At 51.9% G+C, this 20,344-nt stretch overlaps 1 protein-coding gene across 1 annotated transcript; it reads right to left on the reverse strand.

Moving 5' to 3' along the window:
* Positions 1–148: 148 nt before the first annotated feature.
* PIP5KL1 (phosphatidylinositol-4-phosphate 5-kinase like 1) lies at positions 149–19,331 on the reverse strand. The gene is made up of 10 exons (XM_078877801.1): positions 19,244–19,331; positions 11,833–12,027; positions 10,979–11,029; positions 10,241–10,395; positions 9,308–9,432; positions 7,804–7,838; positions 6,541–6,596; positions 5,681–5,793; positions 1,930–2,092; positions 149–1,531 (listed from the first exon to the last, which is right to left on the reverse strand). Exons 1-10 carry the CDS (start codon positions 19,259–19,261, stop codon positions 1,027–1,029), a joined length of 1,416 nt encoding a protein of 471 aa, XP_078733927.1. The 5' UTR covers positions 19,262–19,331; the 3' UTR covers positions 149–1,026.
* Between the last annotated feature and the right edge of the window lie 1,013 nt (positions 19,332–20,344).

A 20,344-nucleotide genomic window follows, 5' to 3' on the forward strand; every position in this document is an offset into this window, starting at 1 on the left:
ACGTCGATGATGCACAAAATTTAAACACAGCAGTTGAGCTGTGGCATTTTAACTGTTATCATCGTGGCAATCTTTAAGTAAAGCACTGTATACGATATCTATCGCCATTCCTGAAGTTTATCATTTAAGATAGCGGCCCGTGCACAGATGCTGCGCGGATTGTTACATCGCAGGACCATGAGAGCTCACGACTTGGGGAGGCTTTTATCCAGCAGTGGATTGATGATCGTGGCTGATGATTATGATGATGATGACAGCAAAAGCAGATCTCTGTATTGAATCAGGGCGCTACAGACCTGCGAGAAGCCACTCTGCTCCGTCGTTGATACGTAAACAATCGTGACGTCGGTTGAGGTAGTACGCAGAAAAAACTATTATTGTTCACCTGTGATTGGATAAACTTCACAAATATATGGCAGAGGCCAAGAGCAGCTGAGGACTAGGATCATGGTTTGGAGACGCATTGCTCTCCGGTCTGTATTTGTCTATTTTGGCCCACGCTAGGTGTGGTTAAGTGAGTTCAGCCGAACACAAACGTTTTAAACGCAAGCTCAGCTGCACCAAGCCTGGGCCTACCAAGGTGAGCACGTGCTTCCAGTGGTGCTTCTGACAAAAGCGGTGCACCACAATCAGCTGCCACTGCGGCCGCTGCTCGTGAGACGGCAATTTCCAAAAACACAGAACCACGGGTGACTCGGCAGCTTTTAACCTGAACATTAATTCACCACTCAGAAATAGCAGTCACTCGACTGTCACTCAACAACAGCAGAATCACTGAGCAATAGCAGCGTCATTCATCACTCAGCAACAGCAGAGTGACTCGGCAATATCTGCCATGACAGCGGGGATCACTCGTCGAAAACAGGGTGACTCAGTCACTCGGCAATAGCAGAGTCACTCAGCTATCACTCGGCTGTCACTCAGCACGAGCAGTGGCTCAGTAATATCTGCGATGGCTGCGGGGGCGTCACTCAGCAATAGCACGGCCACTCGGCAATATCGGCGATGGAGGCAGCGGCGGCAGTGTCACTCCGCGTGGCTGCGCGCCCACGCGCCGAGCCGCGCCGCGTAGTGGTCGGGGCTCACGGTGGAGAAGGTGGTGCCGCAGTGACGCACGCTCTTCCACGCGGCCTCGAGGCGCTTGCGCACGCTGAACACCGTGAAGATGTCGATGATGCCCACGTAGTAGCGCGTGCACGGCCCATCCAGCACGTGCAACGCGTTGCGGCATGCCGGCAGCAGCCGCCGGTTCTGCCGGGCGAACGTCTCCACGCTCACCGACTTGTCGTACGGGAAGCCCACCACGTTTTCCGAGTCGGCGCCGGTTCTGTTGGCGCCCGGGATATTGGCGCCCGGGTTGTTGGTGCCTGGGATGCTGCCATCGTCGGGGCTGTTACTGCCAACATCGCCGTCGTCGCCGTCATCGCTGTCTCCACCCTCGTGGATTTCACCCGTGTCCTGGTCCTGGACGCTGCCGGGAATCGGTGCTCGCGTGAGACCTCCGTTGTCCGACGTGCGTAGCGCGACCGACCTGTGGGGCGAAACCGCAGCCACGGCCGAGACGAGCGTTAGTGGAATGGCCTCCCGACAAATAGGGTCAAGATCAATCCCGGCGCCTTCGGTATCGGTAAGGCCTACCAAATTTCTGGGAGAATCAACCGTCGACACACGGTCGAACTGGCAGCCCCTTTTGCTCAATCAGGCTCGCCCACTTTTACATGATCATCCCCACTCCACCGCTACTCCGCCCACTGCCCACGCACCTCTACCCACATCACAAGTTGAGCATGAAGCCAGAACATTTTAAATCGGCGACAAAACATATCCAGATTCTCACAACAGCTGCATGTGGCAGGGGGGTGTGGGGCGGCGTGGGGACTGACACCAGGATAGACTTTCTGAAACCGCAGGGGACTGTTGTGGGAGCACCTCTTTGTGCGGATGATGAGGTTGGCGAACGAGTGGTTCTGCATCTGCTCGTCGCTGTGCAGGTCCTGGCTTGCAAGCAGCAGGCTGTAGTCGAGCACACTCAGCCCACGCAGGAACGCCGTGTCCAGCTCCAACTGCCGCAAGAACCATGGGTGCTCGGGGCCTGCGCGGCACGGACGCGGGGAGGGGAGAGGCGCGGAATGTGGAGGCGACGGCACGGACACCCAGCGGCAGGCGCAGAAAGAAAATGCAGACTCCGCCTGTCCCACGCGTGCGGGATTGAGCGTTGTCCCCTCGCACGCATGGGGTTTCTCCGGGTGTTAATTCTAGATTTGAAGCTTTCGTGACTGCAAGGATTTATATTCTTGGGTTTTTTTCGGTAAAGTCACGTAGGTAAAAAATTAAAATTTAAATTAATAAAAGTAAAATAAAAAAAATTCATTTCATTTCCTTGATACAGCAAGCGTGCTGTGACGGTTCCACCTGAAGACGGAAGCTTGTGTTGCCTTCGAAACGTTGTGATTTTTATTTTTATTTTACTTTTATTAATTTCAATTTTTTACCTATGTGACTTTACCGAAAAAACCCAAGAATATTTCTCCGGGTGCTCTGGTTTCCTTCCACGTGTGAACACTCGTTAACTGGCTGAGAACACCTTCATATATAGAGGACCGCAGAGCTTGGAGATGTGAGGAATTTGGTGCCAGCTCACTACCTGGCTGCTGCCCTTTCCGTTCATCTGTGGTTCCTCCTCGTGCCTCCGAGTCGTCCTCTCTTAGTCTCTTTGAGAGCGAGGAGTGAATAATGTGGCAGTGGCAGCGACAAATTGAAACTATTTTATTAATTTGGTAAATTCTAAAGAGGACGTTCAAAGTCAGAGGTGGGTCTAGAAACATTCCAAGTCGGGGTTGATCCCTGACTTTCAAGTTTTTTTTTTAAACAGGGCCCTAAATTAATAATATTATTTTTATAACCTTTATTTCTCTGCTCATTATCAATAGTATCCCAATTTTCGGGGTCTCATATTGGGCAGGGGGGAGGGCAATCGCCCACATCCCCCCCCCCCTATGGATCTGCCACCGTTCGCAGTGCCGAGCCAGGATGTGAACGACTGTGGAGTGGACGTGGAGATGGCAGGGACATGTTGTAGAGAGAGAGATGAAGGCTGCGTGCGAAGACGTAGAGTGATGAACATGGAAGCAACCAGCGTGGAGGTGGAGAGATAGTATTTTAGAGTATGTGGCTGCTGAACATTTCCACGTGATAAGCCACTTCGTTGAGCTATCATTTGTGGGCAGGTCGCTTCTGAAAAAGAGCTGTATAAGCTCAATGGGCCTTACCTGGTTGAAAATAAAAATAAAATAGTTTAGTTTAGGTACACCTGGGGGAATTGTCATTCGAAGCGGTGAGCTAGGACGTGAAGGGGTGTGGAACGGGCATAGAGATGATGGCCCAGGACAGAGGAGCGAGTGGAGGAAGAGAAGCAGGAAGATGCCAGAAAGAGGAATAAGAAGACAGCCGCCATTTGTAAACCATCCTCACTTTACACAAGGGGTGCCCACTTTGAAGGTAGCATGCCTATGCCTAGGTAGCATGAGAAAACTTTGCTTATCTGTGGAATAAGTCAATATACAACCCACAAAGACAGATTAGACCCTTACAGGCCAGGGGGTTGCTGCCAAGTTGGAATTGTTTGTTTGATGTTCGAGTTTCTGGAATGCATGCAGTGGGTGGCAGGCCTTGCAAGGTTCACGAAAGCTCTTAAATCAAACATTTGCTTTACAGTATGAGATTAGTGGCAGCAGGGAGGCACGTTTAGTGGTAACATTCAAGCCTCACGGCCAAAAGCGCCGGGGTTCTGAGTCCCGACTCGACAGCCGTTGGTGCTGTGTGGAGTTTTCAAGTTATCCCCCTGTTTCGGTAAAGTCACGTAGAAGGGAAATAATAAAATAATAAAAATAAAACATAATAAAATAATTCTCACGACGTTTTCGGCCACAACGCAAGCAGCCGTCCTCAGGTGAAGAACAGGTCTGTCGGAAAGACAGTGTCTGAATTCAGACAGTGTCTTTCCGACAGACCTGTTCTTCTTTCCGACAGACCTGTTCTTCACCTGAATTCAGACACTGTCTTTCTGACTGACCTGTTCTTCACCTGAGGACGGCTGCTTGCGTTGTGGCCGAAACGTCGTGAGAATTATTTTATTATGTTTTATTTTTATTATTTTAGAATTTCCCTTCTACGTGACTTTACCGAAAAAACCAAGAAGTTGAATCCCTGCAGTCACTAAAGCTTTAAATCGAAATATCCCCCGGTTCTGCATGGGCTTCCCTCCGGGTTTTCCGGTTTCCTCCCAAGGCTAAAAAAAATTAAAATCATGCAATGTACGTATGTTGAACTTCTTTCGCACCGTACGTAGCCAACCGTGCTAAAATCGGAGGTATATAATACAATATCATTGGTATTGACCAAACATCCCACTGCTGCAACAAATCCTGCGAATTACTCAAATGGGATAACACAGCAACATCGGCCTCCTCTCGGAAAACCCACGCATGCGGGGGGTGCAACAGTCTATCCCAACACACAGACGGAACGGGTTGGAGACCACACTTCACTGGACAGGCTTTCTCCTGACGCAGCCAGGGTATGGCATCCTCTTTCGACGCTCAGCCACGGTAAAGAAGGGAGTTTCGCAACATCTCTGTGCGATCCACAGCGCTGCTGGATCGCAGGCTGCCACGTGCAGCAGCAGCAGCGTAGCGTAGCCACCACGACCAGCGCCCGTCCAGCGGTGAAAATAAACTCGCCAGACAAAACACAGTGGCGACGTGATTCTTCCGCAAGCTGATCTAGTGAATATTTACATAGAGCGCCTTCTTCACTCAAGGCACTTGACCTAGCTTACACAGCGCTGACACAGAATGGAACGATGCGGTTGTCAGGGGCGTGGCTACAAGGATTGAGGGATGAGTGACAGTTATAGAGGGGTACTTAGGGGTCATGAAAGGTTCGGGGAAAGGTTCGGGGAAAGGAGGGCAAGGAGTGGAAGAGGAAGAGGATGGGCAAGAGAGAAGAGGCGAGGCTTTAAGAGAGGAACAGAAGGAGGTTATGGAGGGAGACTGCTTAAAGTACAGGAGAAGTGTTGATTCTATGGGAAATGTACGTCGATGGGCAGTGTCGAGTCTATGGTGCAGTGTTGAGTCTATGGGCAGCGTTGAGTCTATGGTGCAGTGCTGAGTCTATGGGCCGTGTTGAGTCTATGGGCAGTGCTGAGTCTATGGGCCGTGTTGAGTCTATGGGCAGTGCTGAGTCTATGGTACAATGTTGAGTCTATGGTACAGTGTTGAGTCTATGGTGCAGTGTTGAGTCTATGGTGCAGTGTTGAGTCTATGGTGCAGTGCTGAGTCTATGGTGCAGTGTTGAGTCTATGGTACAATGTTTAGTCTATGGTGCAGTGTTGAGTCTATGGTGCAGTGTTGAGTCTATGGTGCAGTGTTGAGTCTATGGTGCAGTGCTGAGTCTATGGTGCAGTGCTGAGTCTATGATACAATGTTGAGTCTATGGACAGTGCTGCTCAAGGTACAGGGGCAGTTGATTCCAGTGGAGGGGTGCAAGGAGGGAGAAGGAGCGTAAAGGGGATTGGGCACAGGGAGAAGGAGGGACAGAGAGAGAGAGAGAGCAGATTGGGAGCGAAGAGGCCGAGAGGAGGCGACGTGGAAGGAGATGAGAGAGTGAATGGCAGCCGTACCGAGTCGGACGGAACTCGCTCCGAAGTTGTTGTCCTTGAGCACCACGATGACGGGGCTCCCCTCCGGCGCAGGCTGAGTCCAGCGGCCCAGCTCGCAACCCTTGATGTCGTACCTGCGGCGGGGGAATATGCGCCGAGTGGAGACGTCACGGGGCCCGAGGTAGGGAAGGGCGTCCCGGAGGGGACGTGAACCGATGAGATCACGTCTGAGGATTGTTTTGCGTCACCAGGATGAGAGTCTCATTTGCTCAGAGTGACCTGGGCCACCATCGTGACAGAGGCAATGGTAGAAATATCCGACACAGGTGCGGAAATAATGACGAATGAAATTGAAACGAGGGTAAAAACAACGGCAAATCGAAAACGGTGCACAAACATAAATCATTAATATTACACAACCCGCGGGTCTCACGGCTCTCTGGCAGTGCATCATTCCAATGCGAGGGGGAATTAATGATGATGTCACGGGAAAATAAAAATTACTAATTAGATGAATTAATTAGATTATAATTCCTGTGTGTGTGTATGTGTTAGTAGGGCTGTGTGCGAGTGAGTGGTGCTGAGTGCGTGCAAGCGAGCGAGCGAGGCTGTGCGTGTGTGTTAGTGGGGCTGTGTGCAAGTGAGGTCGACTCAGCCTAAAATGAGTACCTGGTCAGGTGTAAACATCGCCACTGGGAAGACAAAGGCGGCTGGGCATGGTGCTGGTCACCCACCCCCTTCGTGTGCCTTGGCACCCTTCATAGGTGCTCGCTAACAGCACTTGCCCCAATAGCCCGTTAAGGCTATACGGGGGATCTTTGTCTTTGTGCGCGTGTGAGTGGGGCTGCATGCACGCGAGAAAGCGGGAGAACTTTGAATACCTGACTGCGATCCTCTCGTCCGGATAAAACACACTCTGCATCACAATGAAGTATTTCTGGGAATAAAAATGGGACAGGACGCGAAACGTAACATTAAAACTGCACCAGTTGCACTTCAAGCGTTCTGGCCATTTGCAAGAAAAATGTGAAATGTTCACACGTGCGTGCATGCGCGCGCGGGCAATGTGCATTTACAACACAGGGCGATCCGGTTATAGATTCCCCGCTAGAATCATGAACAACAGGGAAAGCAACGCCTTGGCACCACTCTCGACGCTGCCCCCTTATTAAATCGATTCGCACTCGTGCTCCGTAACGTATTACACGTGCAAGAGGGCTGCTCCATCCAGCAGTGGATTGACCGCGGCTACCGACGACGACGATGACAACCACCGCCACTACTCGATCCGCGAGTTCCAAATCTCTCCGCAGGACACGGAGCCAAACAGCTGCTGAGACGATGGTCACGGGGTGGGGGTCATAGAAATCTGTTGGGTATCCGTATACGGATCAGACTGGCGGCCCATTATGGAATAGGCGATGTGTCAAGCAATGGCCCTGTGCACATTAGGAGAATGTGAGGTGGGGGGGGGGCATTGTAAATCAGTGGGGGCATCGAAATTGGATCGCCCTGTATCATCGCTACAACAATAATGATAACCTTTATTTTATACGCGCCTGTCATGTTGAAGTATCTGAAAGCGTTGTACGTAAAAATGTAGCTACACTCACAAGTATATGTACAATCTAAGCGAAACAGAAAGCTGATATTAACAATATCCAAATTCCAATAAAATTAAGAGCTATGATAAAAGCGAATACTAATAGTTATGGAGTAATCCAATCGGACAACAAAATTGTTATTTAAAATGTTTACTTACAGGGAAAGCCTGCAGTACAAATAGGTGATGTATAAGACGTGATTTAAAACAAAGGAGATTCCACAAACGCTGAGCCTGATAGAACAAACTACAGGGAATGACAGAACAACAAATTAAGGCTGCAAAATGGAATTCAACAGAACTATGAGCAGAGGCTGTAAAAAGGATCGCACCGAACAGAATCGGACATGCCGTGCACTCTCGTGCCTCTACTGTCTCACTTGTACAGTCAGCGTGATTAGACTAAGCGCAGCGTCTGTGCATCATTTTCAGAAATCGTGAGCGATCGCTTCTCATCCGAAACGACATCATTGAGCATAGGAATCAATTTTCAACGCGCGTAGGGGCTATCACTGCAGAAGCACAGCTGTCGCTCACAAACCTTTGGCTCGTTGGAGAGAGATATTCTGTGCAGTCCTGTCGAGAGATAAACACGTGCAATGACAGCGTGTTATGATACGGCAGTAATTGTATGTGGAGACAATTCCAGTGATGAAATTGAGTGATGCCGCCACGTCTCTCCCACGCGTTGCCCGCACGCGACATTTCCCCCCACTAGCCAAGAGCTTCTTCATCGACCGAGGCGTCGGACATCGTGCCGAACAGCACGCGCATGCAAACCCGACAGCACGCGACGGAGAGCTACGCAGCTCGCGTGTCATCAACCTAGCTGGGCACGCGGCCCCAGCGGTAGGGCGAGCTGCTCGCAAGCGGAAAGCTGCCGGGTCAAATCCTGCTTTGCGGGGATGACTCAGCTCATCTCCCCTCCCTCCGGGGTCGATCAAATAAGCACTATTCACAATATAGGTTTTTGGGTCAGATCGCGTTATTTATAAATGTGTCGTAACCCTCCACCATCACGTTTTTCAAAGGACAAAATAATTCACTTCTTTAGCCCACCGGTGTGCTGAAGAGAGACTCAACAGCATTTAAAAATGTTGAGTAGTATGACGTTTCGCTGATAATTACAATCAGCTTCATCGGGCAAGAATGCCAACATTTCAAAATGCTGTTGATTCTCTCTTAGCACACCGGTGGACTAAAGAAGTGAATTATTTTGTCCTTTGAAAAACGTGACACATTTTTTACTGTTTGGCCGTGTCGGGTGGTGGAGGGTCACGACACATTTATAAATAACGCGATCTGACCCAAAAACCTTTATTATGAATAATATTGGTCGCGAAAGCCTACGTGTTAAATTGAAAATAAACACTACTTTGTGGAGAAGTTAACAGTGGTTGTACGATGAGCGTACAACGGATAAACTCGCCCCCATCATAGGAATGAGGAATTTCAACCTCTGGCTCTGCAGGGCTGCGAAAGGCTCGATGCTCGCTGCGAGCAGCGGAGAAATCACTTCGATGTTTTGAGCGATGTGAGCAGAGGCCAGGAATCGAACTCAGGTGGCCACGCAGCACAAGGACCACCACACCACCTGTGCCCAGCGCAGAGGTCGCAACCGGGTACCTGATACCCGTACCCTACCCGATACCTGGCTACCCGTACCCGGCCGGGTACGGGTACAGATACCCGTTTGCGACCCTGGTGCGGCCGGGTACGGGTAGACCGTGAGTCACTGGTGAGTCACCGTTTGTCACTCATTTTCCCAACGTCTTGTCTCCTCTCACAATTCAAGTTCCTAGAATCAACCCACCCGCGCCTGCAACATGGCTTCATCCCAGAGGTCGCAATCAGGTACCCAATACCCGTACCCTACCCGTACCCGGCGGGGTACGGGTAGGGTACGGGTACGGCCGGGTCCGGGTACGGGTACCCGTTTGCGACCCTGGTGCGGCCGGGTACGGGTACGGGTAAGGAATCAAAACCCGTTTGCGACCTCTGGCCCAGCGTCACGGGAACGCACGCCCACGGTGCCCGCCGCTCACCCAGGATCTTGACGAGCAGCGTGTGAGGGTACTTCTCAAAGTGCTGCACGTACTTGCGCAGGTTGCGCAGGAGGAATCGGTACTCCCGCTTGTTCTGAGTTTTAAGGAAAAATCTCTTGTCGTTCCTGCGAAGGGAAATTGCGAACAGATTCGTAACCTTTCGATTTAAAGCTTTCGTGACTGCAGGGATTCATCTTCTTGGTTCTTTTGGTAAAGTCACGTTATAATATTATTTTATTATATTATTTTATTATGTTTTATTTTTATTATTTTATTACTTCCCTTCTACATGACTTTACCGAAAGAACCAAGAAAAAGATTCGTAACCATCATCCTCCTTATCAGCATCAGCATCAGCAGCATCAGCAGCATCATCAGCCATGATCAATCCACTGCTGGATGGTGGCCTTACCAAGCTGTCTTTCTCGATCCTGCTTTGGAATAATGTAATTCACCAAGGACCTGCACGCGAATTGAACTCATCATCGCTCCATCTCCACGGTCGAACAAATGTAGTTAGCAGATTTTTAAATAACATTTGCTATGTTGCGGTAGAGGCGGCGAGGTTGTTTGACCATACTTCACCACGCTGGTTAGCGCGGGGTTGGTGAATGCGCGAGAGCCCAGAACCGGTTCAGGTATTGCTCGCCACTGACAGTAGCCGTGGCCGGGAATCAAACTCAGGTCGCCGTGTTCGTAGCGCAGTGTGCGAACCGCTTTGCCAATCGTGTACAATTTGACGCTAAAAAGAGGTAAAAATTTCTCCGTGTATTTATGGGTATCTACGTGACTCTATGGGTCTCTGTGCGAGTCTGATTTTACGTGCAAGTCTCTGGGCCTCCACGTGAGTTTATGGGGGTGCTGGCCCTCTGATGTCACAGCAACGGTATGTTCCACGTGCCGGGCCGTTTGGCCTCCTGAACGCGCACTGACGTGAGGAAGAAGTCGGCCTTGCTCTTGGAGTTGCTGATGAACTGCAGGTAGCAGCCCGGGCTGGCGAGGGAGCCCACGTAGTCTTCCTCCTTCAGGCCCAGCAGCTGACGGAACGAGGCAAACACGGGTCCCGCAAACGTCTCCAGCACAAAGTCCTGCACGGCGGGAAGGCGGAACGGGGGGGGGGGGCATGCATGCGGAACTGTGGCAGCGACAGGTTTTGCGTGGTGAAGTCACGTAGGTGAAAACAAAATAAAAATAAATTAAATCACGATGTTAATTTAGTTGTTTTATTTTGTTTTCAGATTTGAAGTTTTCGTGACTGCAAGGATCGATACTTTTTGTTTTTTCGGTAAAGTCACGTAGGTGAAAACAAAATAAAATAAAACTACTAAATTAAATCACGACGTTAATTTAGTTGTTTTATTTTGTTTTCACCCACGTGATTTTACAAAAAAAAACAAAGATTATGGATCCTTGCAGTCACGAAAACTTCAAATCTAGAAAGAGTGGGTACTCCAAAGTTTTCCAGGCTGTCTGACCGGCGTGGAAGAAAAGACCAAAAAACCCTCTGGAGGGAGAGGGTTGCTCTCTAGAACTTCCTCGAGCGCTCCCTCTAGTGGCGAGCGAGCCCAGGTAGTCGTCTTCACTCAGTGCTCGAGACCTCCCTGAAGTGGAGGCCCTTTCACCGGCGCCAAGGGGAGTGTGATTGGGTGCTCCCGAGTGGCGTTTACCTACCTGGTGCGTCTGGGTCAAAACCGCCTCGTAATCAGCGTCCCGCAGCTCCACCTGTCCACAAAGACACAGATTTCCCCGTATAGCCGTCACAGACTTTAGGGTCAAGTGCTGTTAGCAAGCACCGACACACACACACACAAACCGTGACCCTTGCACTCTTCATTCACCACTCAAGTTGTCTAAATTCCAGCTCTCAGAGTGTCAAAAACGCACGCGTTGACCGTCAACGCGACCGGAGCGTGACTCTCGCACGAGAGAGCGGGGTGGGAAATCGCTGCCCAGGTCAGTTGAAGACATCCCGACAATTGTTGCTTTGTAGTGTCTGCTTCTGTGGGCCGCTCTCTAAACGCAAGGCCCCAACAGATGTCCAAATGGATCCTTTATCTCGTGATGTGACACCGGTGGCACAATCGGGCTAAACTTGGGGGTAAGGTTTTTTTTTATTTTGACACATGGGGTTATTTAATTAATGTTAACACTGGCATTAACATTTTAATTGTTTATTCGTGAAGTTAATATTTGATGTATTATTCATATCTATTTTTCGTCTTTCTTTGGAGTGACCTCAAATCCCTCATTTACAAAACTTGACCAAGAAGAACCCTGAATGAAATGAGATGAAACATAATTGATAAATGTTCAAACATTACGCGTGTATCATAAACCTATGTGTCCTCATTTTTGGGCCACCCTGCATAACCTCTATGCGTCCTGACTGTTGAGCCACTTTGTATAATAACCCCTATGCCACCCTGTACATCACACTTGTTCCAGCGGGCAATGCCCAGCAGTGAGAGCAGCGGAGCGTGCGTGGAGCGTGCGTGGCGTGCGAGTGGCGTGTGAGTGGCACGTACTGGCGGCGGGCTGGCACGGCCGTGCTGCAGCGCGGCCGAGAGGCCGCTCTTGAGGCAGCAGGTGAGCCAGTAGAACTCGTGCGACAGCTCGATCTCAAACAGCCCCAGCAGCTTCCACTTGTCGCGGAAGCGCTGCAGGATGCGGCTCTTGAACGTGCGGGAGCGCACGCTGGCACGCCCGGCCTGCGAGTCCGTCTGGGGCAAAGGGGCACCGGGGTCAGGACCAGGGCCGGACTAGGGCCACCCACAGGATAAGCCAGGCCTCGGGCCCACGTGGTTTGTGAGGCCGTGCTTTCGATGCCTCCCGTTCCGTAAGAGCCGAGCGGCGGCGGCGGCGCGGCCAGCGGATAATTTTTTGAGCCGTTGTTGAATTACGGCGACGTGATGCGTGCACTTTGCCACAGCTGCTAAAGCTCGGAGAAAGAACATTTTCTTGAAGAAATTAGTGCAGCGAATGATTTATGCTTAATGAATGTACCTCGAGTCGAATACACTTGTTAATGTGACACGGCTGAATACATACATTTTCGATGATTGCATAACGTTTGTTGCCATATACATACTTAGGCCCTTCCCTTGCATCAGCCTGAGCCTCAATCCGGCCCTGGTCAGCAGAGTCCGGCCACGGGAGAGCAATCAATGGTCGCTACGTGCAGATTCCTAACGCGTCATTTACGGCATAAGCTTTCAAAATTGGAGGGGGGGGGGGGGTGGCCCATTTTCAACCCACTTGCTGTACTGCCACCTTCACAGCCCAATGGGGTTTGGGAATTTCACAAATCTACGCGAATCCCTTGCCCCCAACAAAGTACGGTCCGTCCATCAGGGCTGACCGCTACTGTCATGTTCCAGAGCATCTCCCTTGCTCTGCCGCGTGCAAATGGCAACGCTTAGAAGGGTAGCAATGAGCCCCCTTGTGGGTCGATGCGACGCTCGCTCTCCGCTTGGCTGACAAGAACTTGAACAACGACGGTGGGGTCACCGCATCGCGTGGCGCTTTCGGATGCGCTTCTGCGGCCGTCCAGGAGCCGTGCACTTTTAAATCACCCAGATTATTGAAAACTCATTTCTTGAAAACTGCTTCTTGCGTCGCGTTTGTTGTCCTTCACCCCCCCTCCCCCCGCCGCACCTCCGATTAGCAGCGGTTGGCCACGTACGGCACGAAAGAAGTTCGACGTCCGTACGTACAGACACGGCAGTTTGCACGAATTACAAAAGCGAATGCTGGTGAAGCATCGATTAGGGAGCGAGTGGTTGACCACGGCAGGGCTCGCCAACGTCCATCTCTCGATTTGCCAGGCAACAGACCGCATTGTGTGCCAGTTCACAGGAGGGAAAAAAAACAATGACCGTTATTATCGAGGAGGTAATCGGTGAAGAATCTCCCACCGGGAAAACGCTGGAGTTAATAAATAAATACGCATCTCCACGCCGTGTATCTCCACGTAAAAATAAAGGGTGTTTATTTTTAGTATGTTGGCCAACCGAGGCCAAAACACGACCAGTTACGAATATAGAAAATGACTTGCAAAGACAGTGTACTGGACAGTGTGTGTAGCTGGGTGGTGGTGGTGGTGGCGATGGTGGTGGTGGTGGCGATAGCTGTGGTGGTGGTGGCGATGGTGGTGGTGGTGGCGATGGTGGTGGTGGTGGCGATGGTGGTGGTGGTGGCGATGGTGGTGGTGGTGGCGATGGTGGTGGTGGTGGCGATGGTGGTGGCGATGGTGGTGGTGGTGGCGATGGTGGTGGCGGTGGCGATGGTGGTGGCGATGGCGGTGGTGGTGGCGATGGTGGTGGTGGTGGCGATGGTGGTGGTGGTGGCGATGGTGGTGGTGGTGGCGATGGTGGTGGCGATGGTGGTGGTGGCGGCGATGGTGGTGGTGGCGGCGATGGTGGTGGTGGCGGCGATGGTGGTGGTGGTGGCGATGGTGGTGGCGATGGTGGTGGTGGCGGCGATGGTGGTGGTGGCGGCGATGGTGGTGGTGGTGGCGATGGTGGTGGTGGTGGTGTTGGCAATGGTGGGGAGGCAGCAGCAGCAAGGGTTGGTGGATCACCGCCCAGATGGGCTGTGGAACTCCCTTCCCGTGTGTGTCCAGGAAGTGCCAAACCCTGGCCTCGCCAGGAGAAGGCAGTACAGCAAGTGGACTAAATCGTCGTCTGTTTATTCCATCAGTACGGGGATAGAGCGTTGCCCCCTTGCGCAAGACGTGGGTATTCTGCGGCTGCTTCGGATTCCTCCCACGTGATATAATTAACACGACTAATCATTAATTGGCTGAAAAGCATCTTACAAATACAAGCCCAATGCAGCAGCACCCTCCTGAACAAGAGTGTCAGGACTCAGTGCGGCTCTCCTGGCTAATGAACTCAATTCAGTAACAATAAGTCAAGGCTGTGGAGCCTATTGAGGCTCACAGCCTCCACCACATCGGCTGGCAGTAGTGGGTAGATATTGTCTGATGATGATGATGATGATGAGATTAAAATATATATTGTAGTTTGATGCGGAGAATCATAATAAAAGTTTACCCGAGTTTAATTCCTAGCCATGGACAACTAGCTCGATTGGATCGTGATATATTAACTGGTCCTGGGCCCCTACCAGGCTGGTGAAGTATGGTCAAAAAACCCTCACGCCATAGGGTCGTTTTCATTCACCGACACAAACGCATGGCCATGGGACAGATGTGAAGGTGCAAACAAAAAGAAACAACTCTGATGATATCATTATCATTATCATCATCATCAGAGTTGTTTCTTTTTGTTTGCATTTTGACTGCTTGTGTTGTGGTTATTGCAAACATGATGCCTTGTATAAAGGTGTCAGTTTTTGTACCAGTTGAATGGGTAAGAACCTATTACTGAATAACGACACAAGGGAATGGAAGCAATGGGGGAGGATGGGGGGGGAGGCCTGCTCAGCAATGGGGAGTTCCAGGCCGACACCATCTCACTCGGCCAGTCGCTTAGAGACCTCGGGGGGGTGGGGGTAGAGGAGGGGGGGTGGGGGTAGAGGAGGGGGGGTGGGGGTAGAGGAGGGGGGGTGGGGGTAGAGGAGGGGGGGGTAGAGGAGGGGGGTAGAGGAGGGGGGGGGGGGTAGAGGAGGGGGGTGGGGGTAGAGGAGGGGGGTAGAAGAGGAGGAGTTGGGGTAGAGGAGGGGGGGGGTAGAGGAGCGGGGGGTGGGGGTAGAGGAGGGGGGTGGGGGTAGAGGAGGGGGGTGGGGGTAGAGGAGGGGGGTAAAAGAGGGGGAGTTGGGGTAGCGGAGGGGGGGAGTGGGGGTAGAGGGGGGGAGTGGGGGTAGAGGAGGGGGGGTGGGGGTAGAGGAGGGGGGGTGGGGGTAGAGGAGCGGGGGGTGGGGGTAGAGGAGGGGGGTGGGGGTAGAGGAGGGGGGTGGGGGTAGAGGAGGGGGGTAGAAGAGGGGGAGCTGGGGTAGAGGAGGGGGTGGGGGTAGAGGAGGAGGAGGGGGGGCAGCCTTCAGGGCTTCGGCTAGACCAGGGGGGTCTGCAACCAAAATAACAATTAGAGCCATTTTTTTCGAATTCAGCAACAACAACAAAAACTCAATATTTCAAGAGCCGCGGTGCACGTCAATAGGAGACGGCGGTCCATTAATGAACAACGCCACGAAGCAGTCGTCCTTCAAGAACCGCACGCGGCTCCGGAGCCACGGGCTGCCGACCCGTGGGCCACGTGGCCACCTAAAAGACGCGTTCGCGCTCGCCCTAGCAATGTGCCGCTTCGCTTCACCTGCGTTGTTTGAACGATACCTGTGCCAGGACGTTTAAACATTTACTTTTTGGTATCACCCAAGCAACAGCGACAGACATTGTTTTGTCTTTGGAGGCCAGGGAGTGGCTCAGAGGTCACAGGTGCTGAGCCGACAACGCCGTGGATCTGGGTTCGGATTCGGGTTTCGGCCACTGCCCATGATTACGCCGTGTTCAAAAGTGCAGCAGGTTTGATGGTCCCAGCTCAGCCACCAATGACTTACACAGAGACCCATAGACTTCCACATAGAGACCCATAGACTTCCACAGAGACACAGTGCATTACACATAGAGACCCATAGACATCCACATAGAGACGCATAAACTTCCACAGAGACCCATAGACTTCCAGATAGAGACCCATAGACTTCCACATAGAGACCCATAGACTTCCACATAGAGACCCATAGCCTGGCATAGACTCGGCTGTGGTTAATCTGGGTTCTGAAGCGAAATGAGCGAGTTGATGGTATCAGCCCGGTGACCAGTGACTGCACACAACAAACTAAACGCAATCCTTTGGTTATTTACTTGAGAATTCGATAAATATTTTTTTTTTACTTTAACTATCATGCGACGAACATTAAGTATCATTGGCACAGTGAGTGGGATAGTGTGGTAGTACATGCACTTGCACGTACGTGTACTGCATGTATGTATCGGGAGCACACATGCAGTGCACGCACTCCACGCATGTTCCACATTACAGACAAAGTTCAAAGTAGTTTCCTACTCATTGCACTGCCTTAAAAATACGTATATAACGGGCGACGTTTCGGGCAATGGCCCTTTCCGATCGCACATTTCTCATAAGTTTTTCACAACTGGTAGTCAATGTTTACGGAGCGATCCATTTCCAGATGCCCCATTAATTTCTAGCGACACCCCCCCCCCACGCATTCTCAATGTGCTATCAATCAGGGTCACTGCCCGAAACGTCACGTATCCAGTTTTTTGTTGTAAGACCACACACAGTTGTGTCGTTATCGACGGATGTGTTGAGTTGTGGTGGTGGTGGCGGCGGTGACGCGGTTTGATATTCCTGCACACACGAATCTCCTCCTCCTCACCACGTTTGTATCTCACCCAGCAGGGCCGAACTCTCTCCAAGAGGCCGACCCCGGTGCCCAGAGCCCCCCTCTCTTTCTCTCTCTCTCGAGCAAAACGCCGCCAGCACCCGGGGCAACAGGCAAAATCCCAACAGCGTTGCCAGGATGCCGCTGTTGGTTGCTGTTGGTTGCTGCTGATGCTGCTGTTGTTGTAGTGGCAGTGTGTTGCCGTAGCCTCGTTGCGAGCGACGGCCCCAAGTGAGTTCGGCGGTGGGGCGAGCGAGCGAGCGAGCGGCTCGCAACCGACCCGAGGTGGTTGTGAGCTTCAAGTGAACCGGATTGTGATGGGTTGGCGCAGGTCGATAAAATGGATACCACGTTGTGGGGCACTCAACGGTGCGTGTGTTATGGAGAGACTCGCCCCTGCCACACGAATGTGGAATGTACACCGCTGGCTCAGGGCTGTAAGCAGACCAGCACCAATGCCTCAATCGATGCTCATTTGAACGGGAAATAGGATGGAGCGGTGGCGCAGTGGTTCGCGCACTGCGCTACGAACCCGGCGACATGAGTTCGATTCCTCGTCATGGCTAACGTAAATGATACGATCCTACACCTGCCCCACTTCATCAATCCGCATTGCTTTCCGTGGTGAAGTATGATCAAACAACTCCCATGGCAGACAGAGTAAAAAACACCTTCGCCCAAAGGTCTGTCAGTTACTATTATTGTGTAGCATGTATGCATGGTGGACTTTCTTTGCACCGTACGTTGCCAACCGTTCTAATGTGTAGCCATTCGGCTTTGGGAGGCCGTCATTCAGCAGTGGATAGATGCAGGCCGATAGCCATTACAAGACATCGTCATTTGTGATGAAATAAAACTGAAAATCTCACCCGTATTCAATCTAATAATTATGATGAAGATGCGTGTGTTTACCGTCTTTATAAAGGAGAGCGGTTGCGCAGTGATTAACGCAATGCGATACAACCCCAGTTCAGGATCTTTTATTCTGGAGAAATCTGATATGAAGCTATTCTTAACAGATGTATAGTGTAGGGGCGATTCCCGCTCACGGCCCCAATAGTCTGGTACAAGCTATACGGGGGTTCTTTGTCTTCTAAGCGCAGTGTACAGACAGACGTGTGTGTGTCTGTGTGTCTCTGTGTGTGTGTCTCTGTGTGTGTCTCTGTGTGTGTCTCTGTGTGTGTCTCTGTGTGTGTCTCTCTGTGTGTCTCTCTGTGTGTCTGTGTCTCTGTGTGTCTGTGTGTGTCTCTCTGTGTCTCTGTGTGTGTCTCTGTGTGTGTGTCTGTGTGTGTGTCTCTGTGTGTGTGTCTGTGTGTGTCTGTCTGTCTCTGTGTGTGTGTCTCTGTGTGTGTGTCTCTGTCTGTGTCTTTCTCTGTGTGTGTCTTTCTGTGTGTGTGTCTCTCTGTGTGTGTCTGTGGGGAGCGGTAGTGTTGTGGTTAGCGCGCTGCGCTATGAACCCGGCGACACGGGTTCGATTCCCGCTCACGGCCAACACCAGTGACGATTATCTGAACCGGTCCCGGGCCTCCCCTAGGTCGACTCAGCCTCAAATGAGTACCTGGTGCGGTGTGTGTGTAAACATCGCCACTAGGGAGACAAAGGCGGTCGGGCGTGGTGCTGGCCACCCACCCCCTCGTGTACCGTTCCGGCCTTCAGAGGTGCTCGCTAACAGCACTTGCCCCAACAGTCTGTTAAGGCTACACGGGGGGTCTTTGTCTTTGTGTACACGGTGGTGTGTAACCGTGAGTAGATGACCACACCCCAATACAATGTTTAATAACAACAACCATCATTTAATTATCGTATCTCGATAGTGTCTGCCTTTGTATCAGCAGTACATACACACAGGGAAAATAACGTGCATCCTGTGTATATACATAAGGTTTTATTCAGATGTTTGGTAACCAGGAAAATATATTCTGCACACCCGGCCTCACCACATCCAGTATCGCCCTCGCGGCGGCTGTGGCTGGTATAGTCACGTGCCTGGTGTAGTCACGTGCCTACATTGCAGTCGATACCGGCGAATCGGGAATAATTCGAGTGAGAAATCAATCCCCACCACCCTGTTGTTTACATCACGCAGGAGACCACAAGCACACCATCGATACACGCCCCCAGTCTTACCGGAGACCCGGCGAAACACAAACCAGCGAGAAATTAATCTCCTGTTGTTTACACAACGCAGGAGACAAAAGCAAAACACCCGGAAAATTTGTTTTATCATCCGGCACACCACATCCAGTATCCTTCCACTCTCTACGGTCGTGCCGACTGCTACTTACTGGAGACCCGGTGACACATAAACCAGCGAAAAAATTAAGCCGCAGATGGACACAACAAACACACACTGGTAATTTAAATTCATAAACATTGCAAACAATCGTCATGACCCACGGAAAGCTTCAACTTGCACAATACCGGAACATCCCCCCCTCTCTCTCTCGCTTCACAGCGACAACGCAACACGAACAGCTGTGAATGTTTTACCAACCGGCACACCACATCGAGTTCAACACCGCGAAGTCGACGCAACGAGCACACACCCCCCCCCCACCTCTCCATCACCTTGTTGTCGTTCTCCATGCTGCCGGTGGCGGGCAGATCCGTAGATCCGCAGCGCACGCCGCTGCAGCAGCAGTAGCAGCAGCGGAACCCCGGCGGAATGCGAATGGGAAGGGGGGTGGGTGACCGTGGGGGGGGGTCCTCCTCCCTCCATCCCCCTCTTCCCCCCTCCCCCTGCCCCTCCCTCCCAGCGCTAGCCTCACGCACAGCCCACCGGCTAGCAACGGAACGTCACCATAGGGACTCCAAAGACAAAGATTCCCCCCCCCGTATAGCCTCAGCAGACTGTTGGGGCAAGTGCCGTTTAGCGAGCACCTATGAAGGCCGGCACGGCACACGAGGGGGTGGGTGGCCAGCACCACGCCCGGCCGCCTCTGCCTCCCGTAAACCAGCGATGTTTACACATCGCACCAGGTACTAATTTGAGGCTGAGTCGACCTAGGGGAGGCCCAGGACCGGTTCAAATAATCGTCACTGGTGGTAGCCGTCAGTGGCAATCGACCTAAGGTCGCCAAGTTCATAGCGCAGCGCGCTAACCGCTCCACCACCGCTCCAGGCACACACACTGACACACACACACTGACACACACACACTGACATACTGACACACAAAGATAAAGATCCCGCATATAGCCTTAACAGACTGTAGGGGCAAATGCTGTTAGCGAGCACCTATGAAGGCCGGAACGGTACACGAGGGGGTGGGTGGCCAGCACCACGCCCGACCGCCTTTGTCTCCCTGGTGACGATGTTTACACACCACACCAGGTACTCATTTGATGCTGAGTCGACCTAGGGGAGGCCCGGGACCGGTTCAGATAATCGTCACTGGTGTTGGCCGTGAGCGGGAATCGAACCCGTGTCGCCGGGTTCATAGCGCAGTGCACTAATCGCTACACTACCGCTCCCCACATCCTAGGTCGACTCAGCATCAAATGCGTACCTGGCGCGGTGTGCAGTAAACATCGCCGCTGGGGAGACAAAGGCGGCCAGGTGTGGTGCTGGCCACTCATAGGTGCTCGCTTACAGCACTTGCCCCAACAGTCTGTTAAGGCTATACGGGGGATCTTTGTCTTTTGGACAGAGCCATGCAGCCGGAGCGGT

This window comes from Lampetra fluviatilis, chromosome 49 (assembly GCF_964198595.1).
Source record: "Lampetra fluviatilis chromosome 49, kcLamFluv1.1, whole genome shotgun sequence".
Classification (NCBI taxonomy): Eukaryota; Metazoa; Chordata; class Hyperoartia; order Petromyzontiformes; family Petromyzontidae; genus Lampetra; species Lampetra fluviatilis.

Bases quoted from the DNA above. Each gene is read 5' to 3' on its own strand.
- PIP5KL1 (XM_078877801.1), bottom strand. The intron at 7,839-9,307 runs GTGAGCGGCGGG...ATCTCTCGACAG, and splicing joins GCTGCTCGTCAAGATCCTGG to GACTGCACAGAATATCTCTC. The intron at 1,532-1,929 runs GTGCTCCCACAA...TTCGCCCCACAG, and splicing joins CTCATCATCCGCACAAAGAG to GTCGGTCGCGCTACGCACGT.